This window comes from Camelus bactrianus, chromosome 20 (assembly GCF_048773025.1).
Source record: "Camelus bactrianus isolate YW-2024 breed Bactrian camel chromosome 20, ASM4877302v1, whole genome shotgun sequence".
Taxonomy (NCBI): Eukaryota; Metazoa; Chordata; class Mammalia; order Artiodactyla; family Camelidae; genus Camelus; species Camelus bactrianus.
The window spans coordinates 24,185,276-24,206,988 of record NC_133558.1 but is presented as its reverse complement, the minus strand read 5'-3'; the positions used below and the strand labels follow the sequence as shown (position 1 = coordinate 24,206,988).

General features: G+C 46.5%; 1 protein-coding gene across 1 annotated transcript in view; it reads right to left on the bottom strand.

Moving 5' to 3' along the window:
- The window catches only part of TBC1D22B (TBC1 domain family member 22B), a 58,457-nt gene that overhangs the window by 8,976 nt on the left and 27,768 nt on the right, over positions 1-21,713 (bottom strand). Inside the window, exons 8-12 of the mRNA XM_010948983.3 lie at positions 21,014-21,128; positions 8,827-8,933; positions 8,292-8,367; positions 5,911-6,038; positions 5,528-5,623 (exon numbers count right to left, since the gene is read on the bottom strand). Of these exons, the coding sequence (XP_010947285.1) occupies positions 5,528-5,623; positions 5,911-6,038; positions 8,292-8,367; positions 8,827-8,933; positions 21,014-21,128 (522 nt within the window). The remainder of the gene's footprint in view (positions 1-5,527; positions 5,624-5,910; positions 6,039-8,291; positions 8,368-8,826; positions 8,934-21,013; positions 21,129-21,713) is intronic.

The following is a 21,713-nucleotide window of genomic DNA, read 5'->3' as shown; positions in this document are numbered from 1 at the left end:
CGATCTTTAGTTCCCAGGGTTCCCTCTGAACCTTTCTTCCGGGCAGGATTCAAACTGGCAATTCAGCGGGTATCTGTGAAGATGGGGCTGGCATTTGGACAATGTTCCACAATCCCACCCTTGAGTTCCTGCACAAGATGTGGGTGTATGCCATCTGGTTCAAGGGATTTATTTACGTTTAGTTTGTTATTTAGGACTGGAACATCCCACAGGCTTAACACTATTTTCATTTAATAACTCTGACCCGTCACTTTCAGAGTGGGCATCTCTCCAAGGTTTTCTTCCATAAGGTTAAAGCAAAGGATTCTGAGAACAGCTGCTACTTTGGTTTAAGATCATTACCTGGTCCCACCAACTCCCCTGCCAGTTCCCTTTTCATGTATTTAAAGGAACTTTGATTATTGGTCTTAGAGTCCCCTGCACGGGGCTTCTCAGTAGCACTTCGGAGCCATCTGAGGGCTTGTTGGCACCTGTCTCGACGTCTCTGTGGGGTCCCAGGCTCTCCTGGGCTCTCAGAGATGCTGCTTTTCCCAAGGGGACTTTTTAGGCTGTAGATGGCCACGCATTTGCTCAGGTGCCTGTTCTCTCTGACTTACATAAAATAATCTAGCTAGGAAATTATTATCTCCATTTTACAGATGAGGAAATTGAGGCACAGAGATTAAGGAACTTGTCTGGGGTCACAGAGTAGTGCTGGGCTAGGATGTGAACCCAGGCAATCTGGTTCTAGGGCTGGTGCCCGTAACCACCATACTATAGAATGCTTGCCTCGGGTAAGAGAAGTGGGGCATAACATAGAAGAAAAAAAAAAGAAGAACAGAAGAGGCTGTGGAAGAAAATCTAGAAAAGTTGGTTAATTTTATCGTAAAGTGGAGGCAATAATTTTCTAGATACATTACATTATGGTCAAGCGATTTTCTTATTTCCTGTGGGTTATTCTCTACAAATATTCCTTTTTTGCCTTTAATATCAATTAAAGGTTTATTATAAAATGAAAAAATGTTAGTTTCTCATTGTCAGTTATTCAGGAAAACAAGGCTGTGAGCCCTGGGTAGGCCTAGGTGCCAAGAGTCAGGCCCAGGAGTGGTCAACAGGCACCGGTTCGCACCCTCCAGCAGATGGGTGTCTCCAAGGCAGCTGCCACCTGCTCCATGTCTTCGAGCTGCTTGCTCACTGTGCTCTGAGGCCTGGGCCCCTGGTGTAACATGCATGTGCATCTTGAAATGCTAGGGAAGGGATCACAGAACTTGACCTTGACGGACTGGCCAGTAAGGGTGGCCATGCTGCAGTACAGAATGGCGTGAAGGCCACAGCTACTGTGCTCTTGGGGCCGCTCCCCTGAGCCTGAACTTGCTCTACTGCGTTTGATTCCTCTGATGTCGGTGGATGCTCCGGGTCACTGATGGAGCAAATCAGATCAAAGATCTCGTGAGCCAGTGCTGTTGGGGACCTGCTTGTTCTCTTTGTCCAGGGTCACAGCTGCTCCCTGGAGCACTTGTAGGTGGTGGGGGTGGGGGGTTGTTCTTCAGGAGGCCCTCCCCACTGTCGCAGAACCACTGCCAGCCTGAACACATTTTCTCTCTGCTGGTTTTCTGAGTGCCCATTACTTGGCATAGCTATGCTCCTCTAAATGCAAGATGGATGTTTGAGTTTTGGAGGTCTTTCCCTTCTCCCTGCCAGCAACTCCTTTTGTTCTGGTTTTAAGTATGTGGTGGTGCACTGACCCACAGAAGGCCTGCCAAAAACCCCCTCAGAGGCTCACAGAAGTCACTCAATGGTTTACTGCCCTCCTAGGTTTTACATTAACCTCCCCCAAAGTCTGATGCCCACAACCTACCTCCACGGAGTGTCAGGAATAAAAACATGTCTTCCAGTGACCTAACTCTGTGGCTCTCCCAGTCTTATCTAACATTCAGGTTTAGCCTTGGCCAGGGGGCGGGAGCTGAAAGTCCTCTTTCATTGCTGTGATGTACAATGGCATGTACCCCACTGCAACTCCCTAGTTCACTCTGCTGGCCTTCTAGGGCAGGGCCAAGGTACCCCTCCTCACTCCACCTCCAAAGAGACAGCAGTGCAGGTCATGGCCCAGACATTACTGAGCCAGGCTTTAGGGCTGGGGGCTGTTGATGTGACAGGGAATGGGGGTAAAGTTTCCCTCCTGTTTTAGAATCAAGCTGAATCTCTTTCCCATGGTCTTCTCCGAAAACAGTCCTTTCAATGCTCTCCTCTCACCCCGGGACACTCCAGCCACACTCCCCCAATACCTCAACCTTCTACCCTTGCAGGGCCTTTGCTCTGGCTGGTTCCTCTGCCAAGAAAACTCTTCCAAGATTTTTGCACGCTGGCTGCAGCCGCAATGTTCTCCCCTCTACCTCTCCACCAGGGAGACAGTGCCCAGCAAGTGCATGCTGGGGCAAGGACAGATGGGCTCACTCTCTCACCTGCTCAGCCTAGTTCCCCAGAGAGTCCCTTTGTCCACCTCCTCCTCCCAGGACCTGTAATGGCAACAAGAGGCCTTGACAGACCCCTCAGGCAGGTACAGCCCTCTGTAGGCTCACCGCTGGGGAAGCTGTAAGTTGTCAATAAATAGCTGCACATGGAGGCACTGAATGGAGGTTACGAATGAGGGAACTCATGTCCAAGGCAGACAGCACTCTACCTGACCAGCATTAAAGGTACCCTTAAGGGTTATAAATGGCAGGTCTGCTGAAACAATCACAACTTTCATTTCTGCAGCTGCTTCACCTGGTCTTTCTTTGAGTCACTCAGCTTTTAACCCTAGAAACTTCTCTCCCCCCAGCCAGTCCTGTTTGGCTCTCTAGGATCAGAGCTTCCTTCGCTGTGATTCAGCTGCAGGCAGCCCATTAGCAGCTGGGATGCACGGGCTTCTTTCTCTGCAGAGGTCTTAGGCCAGTACCTCACAATCCTGCACAAAGCTCTTGTGTCCTTTTTCCTCACACCTGTGCCATGCTTCTGTCTCCCAAGGGACATTGCTTGTCTCTCCTAACACAGCCAGGCACTCTTCTTTTATTATTCATAGAATTACAGAATTATGGAGTTGGAAGGAACTTTGCAGATTATCCAGTTTAATCACCCATTCTGTGTAGTCTAAAAGGAGGTGAGACTCCTCTAACGAGTGGGACTAGCCGAGGTGTTAATGAAGCAGACAAAAAGCCCCACTGTTATTCTGCGGGTTATTGCAGAAAGACCTCAGATCCACCAGATAATCCAGTGTGCTGCCCAGGAAAGAACATCTCTGAGTCTGACACAGTTTTAAAGTCACAGACTGCTGCCCTACGTTCTGTCAACACCACGAACTGCTGAAAGCCACACCGACCTCCCTGCACTCATCTGGGAAGCTCTTTTATTGCCTATGACAGGGCCCTGTGAGCCGGGCTCATGATAACCACGCCAGACTTCAGGCTTCTGATATCCTGCTCTACCTCAACCATATTATCAAAATTGATAGCTCTCCCAGCTCCTGGCCATTCCGGCCCCTTGTCCTCATTTATCCTAGGGCGTCACACATGCTGGTTGGCAGAAGCCGTGGCTCCACATCTGCTGCCTGCCGCCTGGGCATCACAGCCAGCACCTACTCACAGAAGCCCACTCTTTCCTTTTCTTCCAAAGCCCTTCCTCGGGCAAGTCAGGTCCTGTCTTTCCATCTATGTGCTGAACAGGCTTCTGCACTTTCACCACCTGACACCAGTTACAGAGTGGGGCTGCCGGGGGGCACACGGGGATGCTGCTGCTCTTGAGAACACCTATGGTATCGGTTAGAACTCAGAAGAACATTCAGCCTTCTCTGGCTTTTCCCCCTCCCGCTTTTAAAAGAGATATATGCCCATTAAGAACAAACAACCCCCAAACTGCTCAGTTCAGAAATGTACAAAGCAGAAAAACAAAAGCCCACTGCTGCCCGGAGAGATAACAACCAGGACCCAGCTCCAGGCCCTTCTCTCTGCAGAACGCAGAGCCTAGTAGTCTGTCCCCTCAGTCCCCACCCACCGGCCCCCTTTCCTGGGCCTCCTGCAGCAGCTGCCCGGGGTCCCACCACCCTTCAAGCCCCTCTTCAGTCTCCTTCCATCCCCACCCCAGGCTTCCAGGACTCTGCGCTCCTATTGGCCACTCCCTCTGCCTCCTTGCTCGTCCACCTCTTCAGGTAGGAGTGTGCCAGGGCTCAGGCCTGGCCCTCTTCTCCCTCCATCCACTCACACTTCCTGAAGATTTCCGCCAGTGCCCTAGCTTCAAGGTCGACCTAGCCAAAGGCTCCCAAATATACATGTCCAGTCTAGACCTCTCTCTCTTTCGACTCCAGCCTCATCAGATTTAATCTTCCTGCTCTACCTCTCCACTTGGATGTCCAACAGCATTTAAAATTTGACGTGCCCCAAACCGAACTCCTGGCCTTCCTCTGTAAACCTGCACCTCCTACAGCCTCCTCACAAACCATAAAGTCATTCTGACTCATCCTCAGGAATTTCTGTTGACTCTACTTACAAAATATATGCAAGATTTGGCCATTTGTCATACCTGCACTCCACCACACAGGCCCAAGCCACCCTCATGCCTAACCTGGAAGACCACAATAGCATCCTGGGTGGTCTCCCTGCTTCCAACTTTGGCCACATCTACAGTCTACACAGAAGCCAGTGACTCTCTGAAGCTGTGAGTCAGATCATGTCCCTCCTCTGCTCATGGGTCCCCTTCTATTCAGAATGAAAGCCAAAGTCCTCACAGCTCTCAGTGATCTGGGTTCCTTAGTAAGTCCTTATGACTTCTCTGGCCTCACCTCTTCCTACTTTTCCCTTGGACCACTCTGCTCCAGGCCACTCTGGCCACCATCATGATTCCTCAAACAGCCCAGGCATGCAGTGGCCTCAAGGCCTTTCCATGGCTGTTCCCACTGCCTGGACACTCCCTTCAAAGGTCCACATGGCCTCTCCCTTGTCTTCCCCTAGCCTTTGCTCAAATGTCACCTTCTCAGTGAGCCTATCCTAACCACTTTATCTGAAATTGCAAACTGCCCCTTCCCTACCACCTGATAATCCCTTTAACCTGCTCTTTTAAAAAAAAAAATTTATCACCTTCTAACATTCCTTTTAATTCACTATTTACTATGCTTTTGTTTATTGTTAAGTCTCTCCCCGACTAGTAGCCAAGTTCTATGAGAGCAGAGTTCTCTGTTTCACCTTTGATAAAACCGACAAAACCGACGCCCTCAACAGTGCCTGGCATGGGGCAGGCATTCAACAAATGCTTGTCAGGGAATGACTGAAAGGTCTTTTAGCCCTGCCCAGGAGCTCTGCAGCCTTTCTGGCATTAAGATCCTTTTCACACTGAAGAACTCTAGGCCTCAGTGGCTTCTTGCCACTGCAGAGGGCAACCTCTTCTGAGCATCCTTTCTCCTTTACTCTTTCCCAGCCAGGGAGCTGCTGTGGCACCTTTTATCCCCACGGCTCCACTAGAGAAATAGCTCCCATTCTGATGCTGATCCCCAGCCCAGGCTGAGCTCCGGGCCACTCACCTGGAAGTCCTCCTCGTCCAAGATCTCTTTCCTCCACTTGATCAAGAAAGCTGCACACACGTAGAGATGAAAGTGGGAGAACCCTTCCGGCTCAGACTGCGAAGGGAGACAACAGTCAGGTCTCCAAGTCCCGACAAGGAGCCACGCCCGCCCTCTCAGTTCCAATCCTTCTGCAAGGTGCAAAAGCAGAGTAGCACCCTCTTCACGGCTGGGCAAACAGAGGCCTAAAGAGATTCAGCAGAGGCCCTGCCCACAAGGCTAAGGCAGACACAGAGGTAGAACGGAGACAGGGAGAACTTGGGAGCAGCTACACCGCACACCAGGGCAGGGAGCGGACAACGCAGGGACAGACTGGTGTGGAGAGGGCGGGGGTCTCTTGGTACCTGGTATGTGTCCCACAGGCGGATGGTGCAGCGAAGGGGAAGCTCCCGCATAAGAAGGTTGTTCATCCAACGAAAGGCAAACTGTAGGTATTCGACCTCGTACCTCCTGAAGTGATTATGTACCTGCTCTGAAACAGAGAAGGTGCCATTGGCCCCCAAAGCACAACCTAGGGGACTGGACCCTGAAAGAGTCACATGAGCCCAAAAGGCAGTTTCTGTTTCTCATCCCCCTTCCCCACCCGGGGAAGCCAGACACACAGAGGCCAAATCAGCATCCGGCTATCCTTTATGTTTGATTCCACCACCTCCCAGCAACACTGCATAATTAACTCAGCCCCGCATGTAGCAGAACTATTTTAACATCCCAGTGATGTTCCTCCGTAGGGCTGCTCTAGTCGTAAAGCAGGAGACATACAGCTTACTTGGCTGCGTGACCTCGTTCCTCATTAGAGAAGGAGCCGGAATGGAAAGGGACAGTGGGGGTCACCTTGGCCACCCTCCTACTAGGGAGGGTTCCTCTTTGGCACCCCTGACAGATGGCAGCTGGCAGCCAGCAGGGACTTAAACAGTCAGTGAAAGAGGTTCACCGACTCCACTTAAGGGCAGCCTCTCCCACTGATGCACGAAGTGATTCACCAGAAACTGCTTCACCACATTCAACAGACACTAACTGGCTCCCTCCTAACCTCCAAACCTGTGTGTTCTGGAGCAAACCCCAACAAACCTGATCCCATGCGACAGGACAGCCCTTCAGACTGCTCACTAGGGTTTTCTGGTAAAATCACTGTCCTCCTCAGTTTCCTAATCTATAAAATGGGGATAACTAGTCACATCTCAGAAAGTCTGGGGGAGAATAAAGTGAGAAAATAAAAGTGTTCACAATAGCATTCAGCATGTAGTAAACACTTCATACAATTTTTCAAAGAGTAACTATCAATAATGGTTTATTCTGGGGAGTAGAATTTGAGGAAGGGGGAGGATTTTTACCTTTTATTTTTTGTTTTTCTGAATTGTTTGAACTTTTGTAATGAGTAAGTATTATTTCTGTAATTCAAAGCATAAAGATATATACATTTAAAAATCCACTATCCTAAAGTACTAAGCTTTTATTTATTAGGTACTTGTGAGGGCAGGGGGAAAAAAAGGACAGGCCAGACAGTGGCAAAAACCACAGCCCAGGCCCTCTGGAACCTGGCCCCTGTCAGACAGCTTAGCACAAGCCCTGTACCAGGATCCAAGTGAGGGGTGCAAGTGAGCTGGACGTGGGCCCCGCCATGGGGCTGACAGCTGGGTCGGGGCAATAAGGCAAACAGGAAATAAAGCACCCCAGATACAATGTATAGGAAACAATAGTAAATAAGCAAACAAGTTGGGAAGATCGAAATCCTAAGTCATAAAAAGAGGCTGGAGTGAGCAGAACAAATCAGGGAAGGTTTTCATGGAAAGAGAACATGGGGAAGGAGAGAGAAAGAGATGCAATTTCAGTCTTGGGTCGGGGGGATGCTTTGGTGAGGCTGAAAATCCATGACAGAAAACCAGGAAATGAGATTTAATAGTTGTGCAGTAACAGATGGATTCCTAAAGAAGCTTTGCAAGTTAACTGGAGCTAGAGATTCTGCTTAACAGGAGACCTTGCTGTTCAACCTCCATGTGATCATCATGAAATTGAACTCTGACTTCTCTCCCTGGGCCTTAGTTTCTTGATCGGTCAACAGCAGGGTTTCCCAAGTGCCCTTTAGTTCTAACATCCCGAGACTCCATGCCAGAGCCAAGGAATTACTGGAAGCCTCCTGTTTCTCGCCCAGACAGGTCACAGGGAGCAGGGGGAAGTCCTGCTGGGATATCAGCCAGACTTGAGGACCCTGCAGCAAGCCCAAGAGTCCCGAGCCACATCATCGCATGAAGGACAAGGTCAGACTACAGACCTGATGCTAAAGGCAAAGGAGGGCAAGGAGGTTTCACAGCACAAGAGTGACATGACCAGGACAGTGCTTTAGAAAGATGCGGGTGTGTGACAGAAGGTGTGGAAGAGGAAAGAGTATGGAGGAGGCAAGTCCTTCTGGAGGAAGCTGCAGACATCCAAGCATGGCTGGACCAGAGCTGTGGCTGGGGAAATGGAGAAGAGTAAATCTGAGGAGAGATGCTGATGGAGGACTGACAGAACTTGGTGAGAGAAGAAAACTAAGGAGAAAAAAGAGCTGGAGATAACCCCAGAGTTCTCACCTCACCTGAAACGTGGAAGGGTGCAGGGCCATCAGCAGCAGAGGGAACTGGGAAGGGTCATGGCCAGGACGGGGGCTTAGGAGGCGACCCACAAGTGTCACTGGCTTGCGTCAGAATCATACTGTGCTACTGCTAGAGAATTCCTCCTCTGAACCTACCATCGATCCGGCTGACAAGCTCTTCCAGCGCCTTGACCTTCTTCTGGATCCCTGGTTGTGCAAAGGTGTAGTTATCCTGCAAATGACACAGAAGCCAGGATGAACAGGGACACCAAACAGTCGTGCTACCACCTCTCCAGTTCACTGAAACATGTTCGAAAGCAGAAGCTGTTTTTCCAAAGCTGGTGCCAGTGTTTAGGGGAAACAAAGGAATCTTACAGAACAGCAGAGCGTGGGGAAGGCCTGATAGAGCTCTGCACTGTGGAGATACAACATGTGGCCAGGAGCACAGCAGAGAGACAGGGCACGTCTGATGACAAAGGCAGGGCAACAGGGAGACTTCCCCGACTCCAAGAACACTAGACCATAGCCTTTCAAAAGCTGTAAAGCTAACGGAAGGGTAAAGTTGGATCACCCAAAAAGAAGAGGAGCCGTGCTGGGTGGGGAACCCCATCTGATGCAGAAGAGCAAGGAGGACCCTAAAGGCCTGCAGGAGCCCCGAGCCAGGCAGCCCACGAGGGCAGAACCAGCACACCTGGATCCCATCCAGCAGCTTGCTCATGCACCAAAAGCTGTCAGCTTCAATGCTTCGCAGCATGTCCTGAGACAGATTGGTCACATCAAAGTTCTCTACGTCCTCTTCTGTAAAACAAAAGGTGAAGAAAGTCCAGAAGTCCATTTTTTCTCTAAAAATGGAGAGAGAAAGGTAGAGTCTAGTATCTTTAATGGGGTCCTTATGGCCAGGAGAGAGCCAGGCTAACCTGATGCCAAGGAACGAGGGCCCGCCCTCCTCCCCATCTTGTCAGGTGGGCAAATGTGTCCCAGGAAACTTCTTGAGAATCTCATTACAACACTGAAAAGGTCATTTCTCACACCAACTTCGCTGGGTCCAACCTATCTTTCTCTTCTTCTGTATTTGTTCATTTAGTTTGAGAAAAAAATGCTTCAGGTCTAATGCTCAATGAATTATATCCAGCCCCCTGGAGATGGTCTGGAAAAATTCTTTGATTTCAGAAATTCAGTGAACTGTCTAGCACACTCACACTCACATGTAGTGAGGACAGCTGGGATCAGTTAGTCCCCATAGTTCATTTTAAAGATGGATTCCCCCAATTCTGACAAGGCAGATCCATGGCCTCACCACTCAGAAGTGAAGACGAGTGTGTGAAGGAAGAAGCAGGAGCTTCCAGGATTTAATTTCACCAAGTTGGTAGTTACCAAGATGGGTTCTGTGAAACCTCAATCCTATAGGACACTCAAGAAAATAAAGGTTCCGGGGACAAATACGGCTGAGAAATGCATCCCAGAGATTCTCAAACCCATACAAAAGGACTTGAGAAGTCATTAGAAATTGTGCTTTAAAGTAAATCTCCTTAATCTTGTCTACCCACCATCTCCCCAGCTTCTTTAGCCATGGGACCTCTTTTAAAAGTTTCTCATGGAAACTCCACACTAAGTGACAGGAGTGAGAAGTTGTCTTCTCTGAGTCTGAGATGCAAGTGCGGAGAACACAGGAGTCCTCCAGAAACCTGAGGAAGGAAGAGCCCATGCGATGTTTCCTTCCTGACAGAGAGGTGGACAGGGCAGGCCGCCCTAACCCACAGGCCTCTGCATGCCTGTCAGAGGCCACACATGGAAGTGTTCAGGCCCTTGAGTTCTGTGCCAGAGGCAGCTTAGCTCCTTACAGCCCTGTTTTGAAAACAGGATGTTCATTGCAGTCCCTGGTCCTACAGAGAGACACAGGCATTTGACAAAATGTATTCAGAATCTAGCCCATTCATTTATGAGAATTATTACTCTATTAAGACCCACAACTGGACCTTCTTGGGACAATGTGTAACAACTCTCGAATTTGCATCCTGTATCAACAGTGTTTTTATAATGGACAAGGGTTGTAAAAACCCTTTTGGGAAGGGTAGGGTGATTTGTCAGAAAAGCTACAACCCTGGGAACTCGGAGCAGAGCCACAGTTAATACAAGCAAAGTGCGAACAACAGTGCCGGGCACACAGCAGGTGTGATATGGTTCATTTTAGATGACGTTTATTAGGAATTTGTAATGATATGGGGAAGCATGCCACAGTGTTAAGGGAAAAGAGTAAGGTGCAAAATTATCTATGGTACGCTCTCAACTACTGCACATACAATATTTATGTGTTTGTATAAGCACAGAGGAAAGACAAAATACCTCACAAAGGTTTACAGCACTTATTCTCAGGTGGTAGGGATAAAGAATTTTTATTTTCTTGAAGTCTTACTATTCAAAATTTCTACAATAAGCATAATTTTTATAGTCAGGAAAAAATGCACATAATTTTAGATAAAGGGGGCTACAGTTAACTACATCTGCCTTTTACCACCAAATAACAAACAAGCTTTTGTAAAACACTAAGCCTGCAGAAATGAAGATTTCTTATAATATATAAAGGTCCATTCGAGAAATCACATTTAAAAAAATCCCTTCCGAGAAATATCATCTTATTTTTTCCCTACCTTAAACACTTATTATGTAGTGTTATTGTTTGTTTGGGAGGGGGGGAGTACATACATACATACACACACACACACACACACACACACACACACACACCTGATTTAATTAAATGACACTGGGCTCTAAGACACAGGCTCAGAGTCTTTCTTCTTTTTGCTTCATATTACATTTCTAAGATCTTTCCACGTTGCAGTACATCCTCTAGTTCACTGTCTCACACATGCCACCATCCCTTTACATATCCATTCCCCCCAAGGATGGACGCCCAGGTGCCTCCAACTCCCACTACCACACACAGTGGCCTGAGGAACCCAAAGAACTACTCTGGGCCACAGGTTCAAGTGACCTAACCATAAGGACTGCCAGGCCACTCACTCTCCAGGACCAGACTCCCAGCAGGGCACTAGGAAGAGCGCTCCCTCCTTTTTAGCAAGTGCAGCTGACCACACTAACCATCCCAGGCAGTAGCACCCTCTTTATGAAAAGAAATGAAAGAAAAAATTTGTAAGAAAAAAATGAAACCCACAAGGAAGGCTCAAGATGAAGCCACTCCTACTATTCATACATCTTTCCCGAATGAAGATCCAGAGCTCCACAATAATTTGAAGGGTCTTTTCCTACCTGGGCGCTCTAGCATTCCAGAACACTGCAGCAGCAATGACGCTGGGAACGGAAACCCCACACAGTGGAGTAACAAGGAACAAAGAGCCCGGTTCCCCGAGAAGAATGGGGAGCACAGATGCCACATCAGCCCCGGGGACCTGTGGCTTTTCTGTCAGACAGAATAGCATGCAGTTAAGAGCAGAGACTCTGGAGCCAGCCTGCGTGACTCAAATCCTGGCTCTGTTATCTCGAGCTACTATGAGGCTTTGGGCAAATGCCTTTACCTTCTGTGCCCCAACTGCTCACCTGTTAAGGTGGTAATGTCCTACCAGTGTCAACGGATATTGTAAGGATTAAACAAGTTAATACACGAAAAGTGCTAACAATGCCAGGCATACAACAAGCATTATGTAAACATTAGCTAGTATCATTTTTATTAAACGAGGAACAAATAAACCTCTACCCTGTTTAAGCTGCTGTTATTTTAGATCTCTGTTATTTGTAGCCAAACCTAGCCTAATTCCAAATGTACCTTAAAAATAAAAGTCAATTTTCAAAGCTTTCCATTTCTATGTTTTGGTCTTCAGGAAGAAAATCCAGTAACATGAGGTTTAAGTTGGTACAATGCTGCTCTCAGTAACTTCCACTTCCAACCCTTTAGCTGTCCAGGGAGTAAAGGGCCCAACAGACAGGATGCTGAACCCTCTTCTGGGGCCTCAAGTTGGGGGTTGTGCTTTCCCCATGTTCTGCCCTTATGCCTGGCCTCCCCGCTAGCCCTCTGCTTTCACGGACAGTGGGAGAGCTCACCAGCACTTCAGAGAGTGGGAGGAGAGTGTAGCTCTGCTGTTCTGCCTGCTGGGAGGATGACATTCACACATTCAGTCAAAAACTGTGAGCTGAATGCAGCAGAGAAAGGGAGGCCCAAATGCTCTCTGAAGGACTTCATTCAGCATAAACAGTCTGTTCAGAAGGCTCATTACACGTCCCACTTGAGAAAATTCAACATATAATTGAAGCTGGAACGGGAAACCATGCCAGCAACACAGTCTCGAATAAGGGCAGCGTCTCTGGTTGTCATTACAGAGCATTCAGCAGCCAGGACTGACTGGAGGGAATGAGATTTTAGGGGATATTTTATGGTTGCTTTAAGAGGCAAAGCATCCAAAAAGAGGAAAACCAAAAGCTCTTTATAAAAATCAAATTGCCCACTCTGGGCTTGACAAGAACATGCTGTCACGCCCAACGTTACTAGCTGATAAAAGGTACCTGAGTGGTGGCCCCAGTCAAGTGTTTATTTTTCTGAGAACTCCAGGTCCTGGGCCTAAAATTAGCTTCACACATGCCTCAAAAACTCCCTGAAAGTTTCGGAAGAACCGGTTTTGCTGAAACTGACAAGAGTAACTTGCCCATTCACTGCTCCAGGCATTTCCCAGGAACTATCTGTGATCGCAGGGCAATTCCTAGATTTTTGATCTGTTGGGTCAGAACCAATCACCCCGACCAGCAGGAGAGAGAGGATTCAAGGCATCAGAATGCTGGCAGCCCTTCTATTTTCCAAAGCCTCTAGCTTACCTGATTCCTGTCTTTGTTTTTGTTTTTTGTCTTTTTTAATACTGGCCTCAAAAGAACACCTGACGTAATATTTTCTGATCACAAAAGAAAACTGAGAAAAGGAAAAAAAAAAAGTAAGTATTTTTAGCCACACTTCTAGAAACCCTCATAAAACAGGAATTAAGTATTTCATCCAGAAAAACACAGTTTTAAGAAAAGTGTCAAGGAATTGATCTGATCACTTGAATGTAGTAATTTTTAAGTAGCTCAAGTGCTACAGAAACTTATTGTTGGTGGCATTTTCATGAAAATATCTGATGGCAGCAGCTGAGACAAAGACACAGGTGAGCACAGACAAGGTGATCCCAGAAAAGCCAAACCACTCAATAAAGAAAGGACAGTGAGGAGAGCTGGTTTCCCCCAGGAGGTGAGAGGGAAGACTTCTTCTGAGGTTCCTGCAGAGCAGAGATCCACGGGGAGGCGGTTCTGCTTCATGAAAACCATGTTCCAGACTGTGTGAGAGGAGACACCCTGCTTCAAAGACACAGGGAAGCAGCTGACCATGGAGCCCTTCCTGACCCTGTGCCTGTCAGTCAGGGTGGTGACTAAAAGGTAAATATTAAGTTGGACTGAAACCTGTGTCCAACTCTAGCTGTCCACTACCCGGTGCAGAGTAGCCTGGATGTGTATGTGTCATGATACCCTGGATGAAATTAAATTTAAAAAACCAACATACCACCAAATTGTCTCTGTTTTCCTGAGGTTCCTCTATTACTTTTACTTTTATTTAGCAAACACTGGTGGCTGCCGGTTAACTCAGCCTCTTAGTGGTGGTTATAGGACACCAGATTATATGAATACAAACTATATGAGTATTCAGGTTTGAGGGCAAGGGAAGGGCCAGGTCCACCACACGCTTCACCTTCTAGGACCTGCCCAAAGACCATCCACAGAGAGAGGCAGCATGCCACCATGATACTGTGTGCATGAACAGGTTCTGGGGAGTCCAGGGCAATGTCAGCGCCCAAAGGTGCCTTGTCTAGGCTCAAACATGTTGACTATGTTGGCTACCTCAGTTTCTCTTCTGTTACAATTTCTCACTTATTCTTGCATCAGATGAGAGAGAGCAAGTAAACACATGTGTCACTTGGCTCACTGACGGGGAAAGAGCAAGTGTGCTCCTACAGTCCCAGAGATGACAGGTCACAACTTGCCCCTGGAGAACTTACCTCCTACATGACAGCAAACCTAGCACTGGACATCCCACCAAAGGCACACACTGCTCTCAACTGTTAGCTGAAAGCAGCTCAGCTCAGCACGCTGACTAGGCGTCTCCATATGCATGGCTGTTGCTGGAAAGAGCCTCAAATATTCCTCAACTGTCTATCACATGTGAGGCTGCTTCATCTGTGAAGAGGGGGCCACGAGGCATCTTGAGGAAAGGGGTAAAGACCCAAACAGGGTAAATGCTTAAAAGTTCAGCACCAGCCCCATTCCCCTCCAAACCAATAGCATTAAAATGGGAAGTGGCATATCCTCATTCCATGATATAATTTATATAAAGTTCAGAGATAGGCAAAACTCATCGAGGTGTGAGAAGTCTGTATAACCATTACACTTGTGGGGGTGAGGGTTGGGGCTGGAGGGAACACAAGGGGGCTTCTGCAGTGCTGGAAATGTTCCACATGAGTGCTGGCTACTCAGGGGAAATTTACTGAGCTGTGCACATATGTGTACATGTACTTTTAAAACTGTATGTTACACTTCAATGTAAAGTTTACATTTTAAAAAAGAAAAAGGGAATGTCCTCTCAAGACAGTAATTCAAACCCACCATTACTATGGAAGTCTCTCCAGTTTTATCTCTGGCCCGCAACACCTTGCCAGACAGGGAGGAACAGGACGGCAGGGTGAATATCATTAGCAGAGTCAGATCTGAGACAGAGAGTGAAGCGTCCCAGGGAGAGAACTTCTGGCTCACTCGGCAGTGTCAGAAGACTGTGATTCACTGCCCTCCAGTGGCCAAGCTCAGCAAAGCTGTACTATTTTCTGAATATGTTGCAAAGTTATCATGAAATTTTCATTCTCTCATTCATCTAGACATGTATGGAATGCCCATTTTGGACACCAAAATGCAGGCACTGGGAATATAAAGATATTTGAAATACTCTCTGGCCTCAAAGAATCATACAGCCTGGCGGCAGAGGGCAGGAGGGAAACGCACAGAGTAATCAGTGTGGTAATGTCCTACAAAGGGAAAGGTACAGGGTTACAGAACGAGTACCACTGGGGTGGCAGGGAAAGGGAGGATGTCTTAGGGAAGACTTCCAGGAGGAAGAAGAATCTTAAAGGATACACAAGGATGAATCCATGGGATAACGAGATGGTACAGGGCAAGGTTTTAGATTAAAAATGTCGATTTTGGATTTCTGAGTTTGAGATGAAGCAGGAAGTCGAGCACACAGGGCCTTGCACAACAAGCTAGACACTCTGGACATTTTAACCTGGAGGCGATGGGATGCTACTGAAGGGTTTTAAGCAGAGGAGCTACATGGACAAATCTGTGGAGGATGGGTTTGAAGGGGATAAAACCAGAGATAGTAAAACACACTTGTCCACTTCAGCATTTCGTGCCTGAGCTAAGGCAGTCATAGGAGGAATGGAGTGGGAAACAGATTCGGGAAATCATCAGAGCTTTGTAACTGACTAGATATAAAAGAATTATGAACAAATCTTAGCATTCCTTACTTAAGTGACAGGAAATCCTGCCTATTGAGAGAAAAAGGTGGCTGGGTATGGGAAGGAGAGGATTTAATCAAACAGAGTCTGAGAAGCCTGGGGGTAGCAAAGTCTGCCGTTGTCCGTAAATAACTGTTACCCCTTCCTCCTTGGTGAAAGGACCCTAAAGGGTACCCGCCACCTGGGATACAGACTTGTTTTCAGGCTCACCTGCAGGTAGGAATGGCCGTTAAGACTATGTTCAGACAAAAGACATTCAAAACCAAGTGTCATGTACTTGGGAAGTGTCCTTAAATAGAAGGAGTATGTCCTTCTTCCTTTCCTGCTCCATACTAACTGGAATGTGGATGTGATGGCTAGAGCACAAGCAGCGGTCCTGGATCATGAGAAGGAAACCACATGCTGAGAACGACAGGACACCAGAGAAAGGGGACTGGACCCCTGATATGATATCAGATCACAGAGCAGCATACTAGCCCTAGACCACTTACCTCCTGACTTTTTTCTTTTTTTAACCTCCTGATTTTTAAAGTGAGAGAAGTAAGCTTAAGGTACTGGTATTTGGAGTTCCCTGTCAATGCAGCCAAGCTAATCCTAACTAATCATCTATGACATATCCAAGTGGAAATGTCATGCAGGGAACCGAGCAAGAGGGTTAGGAAAGACTTCCCTTCTGGGAGTTCCACCACCATCATGTGTCTAAGTAAAACCTGAAATGAAAATCCTACTGTACTGCTTCATGCAGAGAAGAAGAGGGAGAGTTAGTTTATACTGTTTCATTTTGTAATGAAAAAAAAAAAAATCACTAGGCACCACTCTCCCTTTGAAAGCAGAACGTCATGAGTCCCACTCTTCTTCATATGTATCCCTTAAATAGTTGCTGTTAAGCAACTTATTCTGGTGATGACCATTAAATTACATTTGACCTTAATATGTTCAGAGCTAGATCAACAATGTCATCTAAGCCCAAAAGGTTTTGGAGATGAGAGCCTAGAGGTATTCCACAGCCTCAGGGATCACAGTCCAGAGACTGTATCTTCCTAGGGGTGACCCTCCAGCCCTGTCACCGCTGGACCCAGACACAGCTGGCTTATCCACAGAGGACCCACTTCTATGTGAGGAGCTGGTTTCAGTAGATAAAGAAGCTCCTGGGGGCGGCGAGGCAAGCTATAGAAAAATTCTCTAGCAACTCAGGGGTAGTCACTAGATCTCCCTGTTTTCAACTATTTTACAACAGACATGACACAAAGCATGAAGCAAGCTCAGGTACTAATTTATAAAAGTGATAGAGAATAGACAGGTGAGAAGATATGAGAGAGGCCAAGCAATGTTCCGGTGGCACGTGGACCCCACAGCTCTACCAGGGCACAGCCCCACGCCACAGCTCAGCAAGACTGGTCAGTGGGCTAAGGCTGCCTGGTGATACCTGCCCAGGGTGACGAGGGCAACTGCCTGGCCTGTTCCATAGGTGAACGACACCCAGGGCCTCCTGTGGTAGGGACAGTCATATCAGGGAGGCCACAACAAAGCACCTGTCACAGCAGCTGCCTGATTAGGATATGGCACCAGCAGAGAAGGGGAGAAAAGGAGCACTATTACTCAGACAAGAGAACTATTCTTGAAAGCCACAGTGTTGTATCTATGTTCAAGAACGGCCTTGAGACTGGAGAGCAGACTGTATGCCTATTTCTCTGAAGCTTTATTTATAGTCATCAACCAGTGAACAGATAATAAAATGTAGTAAAACCTGAGGAAAATAAATGTAATTGCTGAAAACAATGAGGTAGATCTGTATGTCCAAATGTGGAAGGCTGGCCAGACGTGCGAATGAAACCAAGCAAGACATAGAAAAGTAAGGATAGTGTGATCCTATTTTTCTGGACACAACAAAGAAAAATAATATACGTCAGTCTATCCATACACAGGAAAAGGACTGGAAAAACACACACCAAAAGGTCAACAGTAGTTATCTCTGGTGGCGGGGGGTAGGGTGAGATAATAACACTTCTATATTGTTTTGATCCTTTTTAATGAGCATGTACTTCTACTGTAATTTTTTTTTCACAAATTCTGTTAATTCAGTAATAATGTGCCTTAACACAGATCATTACATTCTTTGTATATCATCAAATATGTCTTTCAGGCATAATTTTCAAAGGCTTCTGTCTCTCCCAACACACATTTTTATCCCAACCTCCATTACTGCCTTTTGTTTATATTCAAGAAAGTTGTGATGTAAATTCCTTTGTAATCCTGGTCTCTGAAGATGGAGGCACCTTCACTTGCTGATCTTGGAGAGTCTCTTAGAGAGGCAGGAGGCAACCGCAGCTCACCCTGAGGACACAGACGCTGGTAACAGCCGTTCTGGGCACTTGTTCTTTTCATACCAGAAGTGTGGCCAGAATTTCTTTGCCCTTCCAGAAAGTTGCAGACTATACCCCTTCCTACCAACTTCCCTCTACTCTGGGAAGTATTGTGGCTGTACACTTTCCCTCTTCTCCCTGGATTTCTCTTACATCCTCCTCTCCTGACTTCTTTGACTATTGATACTTGAGCCTCCTTGCCTTTGTACTTTTTTTTCTTAAAGCGAGGAGCAATAAGAAATGTGCTGCCCGCTTTGGAGCAGAGAATGGAAAAAAAGGGAGCCATCAGAAAGATCTAAGTTGAGGTACCACCAGGTTGTATGAAGAGCACAGGTACTTAGGTCAAAAGATCTGGTTTGAGTTGGGAAAGCTCATTAAATCTCTGAGCCTTTGAGTCCTCACCTGTAAAATGGGTTGATACAACTACCTTAAAGAAATATTGGGGGCTACTAGATGAAAGCAGGTAAGTCAAAGTACTTTGCAAATGGTAAAGTGCTTTAAAAATCAGGGTGATATTAGTGGTTGGCATGGCAAAGCCCTAGTCTGAAAACTGGAAAAACAAGGGCTAAAGCTACAAACTTCTAAAGAAAAGAGAGATGGATGGGAACTGATGGATCAAGAGAGACTTCAGAGACATATCAACCAATCAGAAGAATGTGTGGACCTGATTTGAACACTGATTCAAACACATTGTTAAATATACTTATGGGAATCAAGAAAATTTGAATACTGCTGTATATTGTATTAAAGAGCTAACTTTTTAGATGTAATAATTGCACTATGGCTGCAGGTTTCTTTAATCATTATTTTCTAGAGATACATATGGAAATGTTTACGGATGAAATTATATGGTGCTTGATACTGAGATTTGCTTACTCACAAAGTAAACTCACAAAGATGATGGGGTAAAGAACAGACAGGTATAAATGAAACGGGACTGGTGGGAGAAGTCAGGTGGCATATATACCTATATATATATAGGTGTATATATATATATATATAGGTGGCATATATATACCTATATGAGGATTTAGGTATTTTTTTTTCTACTTTTACATATGTTTGAAACTTACCATAGTTAATTAATTTTGTTAAAAAAAAAAAAAAAAAAAAGAATGAATGGGCCCCACCTTCCTAGTCCTAGGAAAAGGTACCAAAGACTCACGTGAAGTCTGTTGCAGATGTGAAACTGAGTGCAGCCTTGCCAAGGAAGGCTTCCTTGCCGAGGAGGGGCAGGGAAGCCCACAGTTTGCTGTGTCAATGCTGTGGGTCAGCAATGGTTTCACTGGTCAGTAGGTGAGGTGACGAACTAAGCACCAAGATCTGAAATGCAGTCACATCTATCAAAGAGAGACACACTGCCTGGTGGGGCTGATGGGGTTAAGGAAGCAATGGGATGGGTGCCTACAGTTGGTAAAGGAAAATTTAGCACAAAATATAAAAGCTAACAGGATAACTAAATATCCAATTAGAACTGCAGTTGCTGAGGATTATTCTTAACTGGCATAAAAACTGGTAAGATTTCATGCCAGCATTGACCTCAAGTGCAGATTAATGAGTGGATTAATACCTTCCTAGGCTCATCCTTTAATGCCATTTCAAAAGAGTAATACTGCAAGAATCAACCCCTAAGTCCCAACAGCTGCACTGCTCTCACTAAAGTTAAACACACAGAATTAAGCTGCCTCCCAAAACTGACCTATTAAATGTGAGGGGAAGACGAAAGTTCTCCAGCAGAAGCTTTATTTATATGCTTTTGGCAGCTAAACTTTACCTAGTTTTGCTTTTGCTTACGATCACTTGACAGAGTGGACAAGGGTGCCCTTCCACCCTTACTCCCAGTTCTGCCCTAGTTGTCACTTAAGGGGAATGGGGATGGCATCACTGCACTGGCTCACTTTTTGAGTAATGAAAAAAAGGCTGCCTCATGAAAGACCAAAACACCATCCCTTGGAGTTCCACCAGAAAACCTGAATGGGAAGGATCAAGTGAGACATTTCTTATTCCCTCCCCTCCAAGGGGCTCCACCCTAGTCCCCCGCTCACTACTGTCTTACCCCTGCAATGGCTTCCCACAAAAAAGCCAACCCACCACCCTCAGAGTCTGAAGAAAAGGCTTCTAGTCCTAGCTCTGCCACTAGTAAGGAGGCAAGAAATCTCACAACCCATCTGTGAAACGAGGGGAGCAGAAGGATAGTTCTCCAAAATCCTTTCCAATGTTCTGATTCCCACATGAGCTTCTCTTTAACTGAGAGAACAAAGCATCAGGCCATGACAGATGGGTTTTCGTGTGACTCTCTAAGCCCAAGGGATTAAGGAAACCAAAAGGAGAAATGGAGGATCCTCAACTCCTTTCAAGACTCTGCCTGATTTAGGCCCGGCCTTAGCAGGCGGCTGGGACTGTGAGAAAACCTAACGATCACTGTGACGGCTAATCACGCCATGCAGAGTGACAAGAACCCGGTGGGGTAAGAGGTGAAGGAGGAGGGGGAGAAATCAAGGTCCCTGAGCTCCTCGGCCCATTCCATTACCTCCCACGTGAGCTGGACTCTAGCACCACAGCTTCTCCTACCCACGTGTCCACACCCTGCTCCGAAGAGACAGCATGTGAGCTCAAGTGTGAAGCACTGACGTGTAACCTAAAATTTCAGCCTTCGTGGATGAGGCCCTGTGCTTGAAACAAGTTTAAAATAATCCTAAAACAACCTCAGATAAACCATCAAACCATGTTTATGGCAGAACATAAATATATCAGTTTGGTCATTCTTGTGGCAAAGCAGGTCTTTTTAGGTGAGATCTGCTACCATCTCAAGAGATAAATTTCAGGCTGCCACTGCTGTTAAGACAGGTTTAGCTATGTGTTCCAAAGCTACTATCTCTTTTTTAGCTGACGTGTCTACACTCTTGGGAAAAACAAACAGACCACAGATAAGAAAGAGCAATAGCTTGTTCAACTTGGTACTCGCGCTTCTTACCCACATATTCTGAGAGGAAGACGACAAAGAACGGAGTGACCAGGTCATTAATTCCCTGGACGTACCCACTGGCAGGGTGTCGGATGGCCCAGATAAACAGAATTCTTTCGAAGATCTAGGAAGACGAGAAAGACGGCATGACTGTTAATTCACAGGGATACTCGCCCTCCATTTGCCTACCTCACAATTTAACTCAGGGTTGCTGCAGAATTTGTAGGAAAAACATAGAGATACCGCAGGACAAAAGAAGTCTATAAAAAGTCTCTAAGACGCTAGCTGTTTTTAAGCAGGGGTAGGCCCTTTATTTCTCTTTTCAGTATCTAGTCACTGTGATATTAAACTGGGAAAAGGAAAGGAAAGTGACACAAACGGCTTAGAAAAAGATTTGCCACGTCATTAATTCAGGCCACCACGTTCATTGGTAGATTACTGTTTCTCTATTTCCAGGAGCAAGATATCAGAACATCTAAGTCCTGTTACATTTTCTAAGTCTCTGTTGGTCATTATAGGATTTAGAAAGGAAGCACCTTGTCTACCACCCTCTCCTTTCTCCCTGCTTAGACAGACGCTCTAGATCTGGATTTAGTTATAACCCAGCCTGACTAGGAACGAGTGACAGACTATGACTGCAGGAAGTCACTTCACACATCAGGATGCAACCCGGATGTTTGCTGGGGATAGGAAGTTAAATAAACCCAAT